General features: G+C 41.9%; 1 protein-coding gene across 1 annotated transcript; it reads left to right on the top strand.

The window, feature by feature from the left end:
- Nucleotides 1–2946: 2946 nt before the first annotated feature.
- GCSAM (germinal center associated signaling and motility) lies at nt 2947–8056 on the top strand. The gene is given in 7 exon segments (XM_054577258.1): nt 2947–2951; nt 4016–4069; nt 5078–5124; nt 6823–6851; nt 7745–7974; nt 7976–8022; nt 8025–8056. Coding segments are annotated over 7 exon segments (444 nt in total).
- Nucleotides 8057–8555: the final 499 nt, after the last annotated feature.

Below are 8555 nucleotides of genomic sequence, written 5' to 3' on the forward strand. Positions count from 1 at the left end.
GCTCTGTGGCTTGACTTTTAATTTGTTTTAAACTTTTCTTGTTTTAAAACTAAATCTCCCCCCCTCACTCTTCAAATGCTATAAAGTAGTTTAAGAAATGTAGGTGTCTGAGGGGAAAACTTCATGGTCTGTTTGTAATTGCAGGTGGGGTTTCCCCAGGGACACAAAGCTTTCATTGACCAATGACTCTGGTTAATACCAGTAACCTGGTTCTTTCAGGCTCTGACATTTTAGGAAGTTGCACATGTGTGCACCTCTGATTCTCCTGTCCCTGGGCTCCTCCCCTCTGCAGAGAGATACTGTTCTCTTTTTAGCTGTCTGCACCGGTGGCCAGAACAGCACAGCCCCATCTCTAAGTCAGGAACTGCCCTGACAGAGCACAAGGCCAGCTGAGGAGAAGGAACCTAGAGAACTGAGAGGATGGGGAACTCTCTTCTGAGGGAAAATAGGTAAGTCCAGGGTCCATAAGAGGGACCGGAGGAGATGTGTCAGGGCAATGCATCAGAAAGAGAAGAAAAAGGCCTGTTCTTAGGAAGAAAAGGAATAGAGTAAGAAACTGACAAGACTGAAGGGCATTCTATTTGCCAGAGGCAAAGTTTAATTCCTTACAAGTTTGGTCTTCACCCCAGGCCACAGTGAGCAGCTGGTGGAGAACAACTGAAAGGGGGAGCACTTTATTAATGGCAGTCTAGGCCACAGACCACCACCTGGAAAATGGAACAGCTTTCTGAGGCCCAGGAAAGGATGTTCTCCTGAGCTCTGAATGACCCACAAAGAGCTCAGAGACACCTCCACCTTTTTAATCACTGTTTAAGTTCAAAATAAATAGTAAGCTTTCTGCCATTATGAGGTTAAGTCTGGTGCACACTTCCTGCAAGAGGTCATTGAAATTGGTAGAAAACTTGGCTTAAATTCTCTGGACCTCAGTTTCCTCATTTCAAATGGAAATAATAATTTAGTACCTACTTTGGAGGGTTATAGTGTATGTAATGCTAGTACATAGTACCTGACACATAGTAGGGTTCAATAATTAGAAGATTTTTTTTTCTGGGACCACCATCTTCAGTAAAATCATAGCAGCCATTGTATCACCAAAATAAGGAATCCCTAAGGTACAAAGCAAGGTGACCTAGGAAAAATGAGCTAACGGGGTTGGGGGCGGGGTGTCTTTGTAGAATTATGTTTGGTGTCCCAGATCTCAGTTCATCAGTTCATGTCACTGGGAGCTAGAACAAAATCCAAAATGCCATCTGCTGAAAGGAGGCTTGGTGAGCCTGTGAATTTTCTCCTGTCCCTCCCTGAGAGCCAGTGAGCGATGTCTGAGACCTCTCCTCCCAAATCCTCATGGGCATTAGTCAGTCTGCTACTCTAGCATTCTTTTATCATATTATAAATTCCTCTTTTTATGTCTACATATGAGATCCTCAAATGTGGAGATTGTTTCTCATTCATCTTTGAATCCCTGTTTCCTGACATTGTTTTTGATGTGTAGTAGCCACTCAGTAAGTGTTGGATGAATGATTGAAAACATAAAGAAATACTGCTGAGAAGAAAAATAAAACAAAATACACATATGATGTGACTGAGAAAGTCATGATTGATATCATATTTGAAATTTTGTTTTTTATAACTGTGATGTGGGGGCAAAAGTTTTTGACATTGATGCATGTTATAAAAAATTAGAAAACACATAAAGTACAAACAAAGAAATAAACTGGTAACTTGCAATTATAACTACTGATAATTTAGATGCATTATCTTTATATCAATATCTATACTCTCTAGCCATTTGTATTCCTTCATCTGAGAGAGTCAGTAATACCTTTAGCCCATTTTTGTTTTGGATTTTAGTCTACTCTGTTTTATTGAGAGTAAAACTTATTTGTATTTTGAAGAAATTAACCATTGTTCATAAATATTACAAAGAAATATTTTTCCAGTCTGTGTGTCTTGTGCCACCCAGACTTTTTTATGTTTTTCTTATTATATTTTAAACACATTTAAATTAAATCTAGAATGCTTTTTGGTTTCTACAAGTTTATGCTTATAATTCTTTCCCCATCCCAATATAAGGCAAATCCACACTATGATTTTTATGGTCATATTGTTTTAGATTTAGCCTCATACTATCAATCTATGGTATCAGATATACTTCATAATTATTTTTTTTCCAAATAGTTAATTAGTTGGCTGAGCATCTTCATTTCCATGTTGATTTAAAATGTCTCCCTTAAAATATTCAAAAGTCTTATATTTACTTGGATCTGGTTTTCAACTTTACTCCTACCACCCAACTATTATCCAATCAGCACACCCCAACCATGTCTCTCCAGATCAAATTTGTTACAAAAGCCAGGAAAATTTCTCCACCCCCTTACCCCAGTTGGGTAGAATGGCACCTGTTCCTTCATGAGAGGAGCTCAGAGGCTTAGAGAAAAAAATTTGCCAGAAGCAAACCCACTCTATCCACTTTCTGGTTGGACATCCTCAGACAAGTTGCGTAATTTTTTTGTCTACAATATGGACAAAATATGGTTATTTTTTACCAGTTGCCTCACTGGTAAAAAATATAATCATAGCACCCACATCATGGATTTATTCTGGGATTAAATGTAATATAACATAAAATGTATATGTTATATACATTATATATATTTCTTTATACATAATAAGTATATATAGTATAAGTAGTATATATGTAGTGTGTGTGTGCGTGTGTATGAAGAAAGAATATAGTATGTAGTGCAAGAGACAGGAATCTGGAATTGCTAGCCCATACCCTGGTGTCATAGAGATTCATCTGGCCTCCTTCACAGAGGTTATCTGAACCCACCCAAAACCAAAACACCCTAACTAAAATGCAAAAATATATTGCAGAGAAGTTGAGTGGGGGAAATAGCCAATTCAAAAATAGCATTAGCTCGTATTTAACTTTATTTGGCCTCCATGAGGTAAGCAGTATAAGTAACCTCATTTTATAGATTAAGAAATTGTGGCTCAAGAAGTCCAGGGATAATGATCCAGTATCCCTGCCGACTGTCTCCTTTCATCTTACTCCCACATCTCTTCAGTGAACCTTATTTCTTAGCACTGGTGTGAGTTGACGGTTTTCTTCTGGTATCCTTTTAGCCAAAGGAACAGGAGATATAAACACATGGCTTCAAGGTTCCTGAATGTAGACTGAAGAGGAGGAAGAACTACAGCCCCAAAGGCTCTGATGATTGTACATTGACCCTAGAGGCTGTCAGAGCACTCAGCTGCTCTGGTGCCCACAGCCAAGGTCATGTGCAGCAGCCTTGTCTCCACTGCCCTTTTAAGGGAACTTCCTGGGAAAGCTCACAGGGGAAGTTACTAGGGGGTGGCATTTTCCAAACATTTTTTTCACATAGCATTACTGGAACATATAGTACTTTATAAAAGGCTTTCACATTCAAACATGTAGGATTTGACTATGCCTCATATTCAGAAAGATGCCCAGGAGGATACTTTAGACTTCAGCCTAGATGTCTGATTTCAGAGAGACCTTGAGCCTTTCTACCATAAAGAATATAACAAGACCTGTTTGTTTGGCCATACATTGGGGCAAGGGAGGCAGATTTGATGATCTTCTGAACAAGTTAGAGTTGCTCTTTTCTTAGTTACTTATTCACTTATCAAATATTTATTAAAAGTATATTTGCAATATGCCAGACACTGTGGCATGTGTTGGTGATATACACCATGATAAACAGATTAATATGGTCCCCACCCTTGTGAAGCTCATGGTCTAGTGTGGGATATACAGAAATGAGCAGGCAATTATAGTATGGTATGTATAGGTGAAATCCAGAGTGCAGCGGAATCCTGTGTAAATATTGCCTAACATTTTAGCACGATAGATGTGCCCAAGTCACCTAGAATGAATACTCAGAAAAAAATTTTTAAAAAGACAGATTTTTCACAGAAATGGCAAAGGGAAGAGAGTCACCCCAACAAAGCTGCAGAAGCTAACCTTGTGATTTGTATCATCTCTCAGGTATTTTAGATGCTGGGACAGCCACATCGCAAAAGGATGTTTCTGCCTTCCTTGGTGAGTGGAATGTTCTTTTCATGAGCTACTTCCTTCACTGCAGTTTCAGGGTGGTATTTGCTGTAAGTTACCTGTTAACTACTCGCTGTCTGTGGCCACAGCAGAAGCCTGCTATTAGCCCTGATAATCATTTGAGAGTCATTCAGGGAAGCGAAGCTTCAAGTTTGCTGAGAAACAGGAACAATAGTCGCATGGGTGGTACACGCTCCTCAAATGAGAAAGCCTCAGAAGCAAGGGTGAAACTGGCTATTAATGCAGAGAAAGACCCCTTAGTCACACCGCAAATCTCAGAGTCTCCTTGTACAGAAGTACACATTTCTGTCCCTTGCACAGAGAATTTATAATCAGGGTAATTATCCAAACTGGGAAACCTTTGAGAATGAAAAGGATGCTAAAAATAGTCAAGAGTCAGTAAGTGACTAGTATCAACATTAACTAGATTGTTACAGCAAACCAGGATATATGGTTATTCTCCTTAGAGAAGATGTCATCTTTGACTCCTGAGACGATAACAGGATTCCATTACATTTACATTGTGTTTTTTCCAGGGAGTCGTCTATACAGTGTGGTTACCTCTGTGCCCATATTGGACATGTCTGTTTGTGTGTTTGCTTGTTTGTTTGGAAACCATAGGTTGGGGTTAGGGCCAGAATTGGAAATAACCATGGCTCCTGAATTCACATGATATGAAGGAAATCAATATTTTGTCATAAAAATAGCTCCAAAAATGTTGCCTATTACATCACCATAATTCCCCATCTATAGATCAATTTAATGTCAGCCTTACAAAAGGTAGATGAGAGAGAGAAACACAAAAAAGTAGATTCTACATTGCCTCCTTCATTTTTCCTTTTTTTCTATCTTCCTATTTACCTATGCTCAAGGAGATATTATTAAAGGCCTATAACTTTAACAGACAAAAGAGTTAAAAATAAGCTTTTATGGGGAGTATAATTTCTGTTGAGAGTTTCTAAATATTGAAACAATCAATCCTCTTTTCTTTTACAGGAAAAAAATACACATTTTTAAAGCCAGAAAAGATTTCCCAAAGGAAAGTAAGTTACTGCTTTCACATCATTTTCACTTTTGATAGACTTACAGTTCCGAACTTCCTCTTCTCTATGCTTCCAAAGCTCCTTGGCCATATTTCTATAAAACTTACACATTTTGCTGCAATTTGTCCAATTGTACATCTTTATTTCTTCACTGGACTGTGAGCTCATTGAAGGAGGGATTGGCTTATTGATCTCCATATTCTTCAGTTAGTCCCCGAAGTTTGGAAGCTGAAGGAGTGAACTGGGAACAGTAAATGCAAAAGGTGGAGTTCTGAGGCACTCAGAAAGAGCAGCGAGGAGGCCAGCCTGGGCATAGAGAACACAGAGGAGGGACAGGGCCTGGAGGTCCAGTTGAGGAATGGGTCTTTTGTCCTGAGAATTGCAGAACATACTGAAAGGCTTTGAACAAGGGGAGGGTAAAACCATGTTTGCATTAAAGACATCACCCAGGTTGCTGTGTAGAGAACAAATTGTTGTAGGAAGTGGCCGATGCAGTTGCTGGAAGACCACATAGGAGCTGATGCAAAGGTCTCTGGTGACACAGCAGGGCTGACGTTAGGGAGAGAGAAGGATTCGAGAGGGAGACGGTGGTAAATGGAATCACATGTAAGAAAGGGAATAAGAAAGTTTAGGCCTGAAGACAGGCCACTGCATTTCTAAAGAAGAAAAACAAAGTTTGCCTTTTCCTTCCTGGGTTCAAAGAGGAGAGCTTCATTCATAACTCTGAATCTCAGAAACCAGCACTGTCAGGTGTGTGAATGAATCATACAGGCCTGCCACCCCTGGCCATTTCATCCAGGGGAACTTGGTCCCTAGGAAACCCCAAGCTGCGTCAGAGCAAAACATGGTAAAAATAAGACCTCTTCTGCTGAAACTCACAGACCCTTTCCCTGCAGTGATGATCAGGGCAGTCCTACGTGGCCGTGGGACTCTGAGGAGATGTGAGCATCTGGGTGTCAGTGCTGAGGGAATGTAAGTCCATACACGTACGATCGTGGGCACACCCACCTGATGTATAGGGTGGTATCATGAGGTTTCTGTGCGAAAGCTTGGATTTCACATGCTTATTGAGCCAGTGTGTTTGCAAGGGGGTGGCAAGTGCGTCCTTTGCTTCTTTGTTGAATGACCACAGCCAGTTGCTTTTAAGTAAACTGGCTTTTGAAAAATTGGGCTGCTTCTGTTTATACCTGCCAGCAGGTTCAGGAGTGAGAATGCCCAGCCTAAGAGTTTCCTTCTCGGCAACGCCTTCCTTGAGCACCAGCCCCAACACTCTCAAGCTCCCCCAACACCTACAGTAAAAACTACAACCCTCCCCCTCATCATGGATCTCTCTTAGGCCCTTGTCTGCCTCCTGTGCTAGCCTGTGAGCCCCTAAAATGCAGGGTGTTTCTCTTTTTGTCTCCTCAATGCCTGGCACATGCAATGAATTTTGTGTAAGGAAGGAGAGAGGGGAGAGAGTGAGAGGGAATAACCGAAGACCCACTGAATGGGTCTCCCTCCACTCAGTCTCTCCACCTGAGCACAGCCCTGGCTGTGTCCCGTTTAGATGGCCCTGTCATTCCCCAGGGATGTGCCATAGATCAGGGCAGTCTGGTAAGGGCTATCTCCACTGTTCCATGGCTCTCTGGTTTCTTATATCCCTGCCCCCTCAAGTCTCCCCATGACCTGAAATTCACTGAGTGTATTTTCTTTCTCCAGGTGAAGGAACATCATCTGCTACCAGCCAGGTAATATGAACATCTCTAAGCCTTTTTCTTGGTTGACAATAAAAATGTAGACACTCCAGATGGCAGAAGTTGGCCTGCAAGACCCTTTTTGATATTAACATGAAAGAAAGACTTTAGATGCTCATGTTTGTAAGCCGAGGGATATATGTAGGCCTGGTGGCAGGAGCAGTGGCCACCTCTGTTGCACTATTTATTGAATGAAACAAATATTTTTTGAGTACTTAGTTTGTGCCAGGTGGTATGGTGAGCACTCTGCATGCATCGTCTCATAAACCTGTCAGAGCAATCCTTTAAGATCAATACTATTTTTTCCCCCATTTTACAAATGAGAAAACTGAGAGACTAAAAGAAACTCCCCAAAGCCAAACAGCTTTCAAAATGGCAGGGGACTGATTCAGAACCAAGCCTCCTTCCCAAATATGTGCTTTTTCCTGTGTACTTTGCTACTTTGCTTTTAATCTTCTGAAGTTTCATTGAATGAGACTTCCTCTGCATTGTTTACATTTATATTAATGCAAATGCCTCTAGAATGAATGGTTAAATATCATAAGCCAATCAATCATGTTTAAGTGTCATCAGAGTGTTCTTTTTTGTAAGAATGGGCTGCTCTCAGGACCTTGAGACTGGGAATTACACAAAGTGGTCAGGGGTTACTCTGGAGGATGGGGCAGAGAGAATCCCAGGCATGCTGAACACTCTAGGCAGCATAAGCACTCTGGCTGCCTGGGTTAGGTGTTACGGTAGGGACAGCCATTTGGGAAACAAATTTCAAGAGATGGAGGGCATGTGGTTTGTGGAAGACAGACTTTGCCCAGGGTTGAGCCTATGTTGAGACTGAAGTGTAAAGAGAATGACAAGAGGCTATGTCTTGACGATGGCTCTCTTTTGACCAGCAGGACAATGCTGACCAGAGCTCTGCAGAGGAGCTGTGCTATGCCCTCATCAATCACAGAGTCCTCAGAAGGCCGTCAGGGAACTCTGCTGAGGGGTACTATGAGAACGTCCTTCCCCAGGCCGAGAGGCCCAGAGAGTTGTGGAGAGGAACTGAGACTGACTACTCACTTCTCCATATGCCTTCCACCCCTAGGCATCTTCCTTCCACCGAAGATGAATATGAATTTCTCACCCAGTAGAATCTCCTCTCACATCCTGGGATAGACACGTCCACTTATACCACTTCTGAGGCTCAGTTTTCCCATTTATAATGAAACAGTTGGATGAAAATTTGTTTCACCACAGCAAATAAAAGCTCGTGGTAGAAAGGCTTGCTTAGCTCTCCCACCCCCATCCCCACATACACACAACAGCCCTTCTACAGGTGTCTCTGCAGAACACTGTTTGTAAACCACAAGGCCTCTTAGATCCTTCTCAATGTTTGACATCCAAAAATCAACCAACTATCCTGCACACCACCCTTCGAGATGGGAGTTACCATATTTGGTTCTAAGTGGCTTTGGAAATGGGCTGCTGTACTCAGAGGCGGGCGGGGCGGGGGGGGGGGCTCCCTTGTCCCCTACAGCTACGCATATCGCAAAATGTTCTGCTCCTCTGCCCAGGTTCTTTGTGTAAAATATCCACAGGCTTGTCCTCTGAAGTCACAAGGAATCTGTATCCAAAGAAGAGTCCTCTCCTTCCACAAGTGTTTACAGGCCCAACTCCTCACTCACAGCCTTCTAGGTGGGCGCCTGTATGTTCCTCTCACTC

The sequence above is a fragment of the Pteronotus mesoamericanus genome, unplaced genomic scaffold, assembly GCF_021234165.1.
Source record: "Pteronotus mesoamericanus isolate MK-2021 breed Mesoamerican mustached bat unplaced genomic scaffold, CSHL_Meso_final contig_42, whole genome shotgun sequence".
NCBI classification, from domain to species: domain Eukaryota; kingdom Metazoa; phylum Chordata; class Mammalia; order Chiroptera; family Mormoopidae; genus Pteronotus; species Pteronotus mesoamericanus.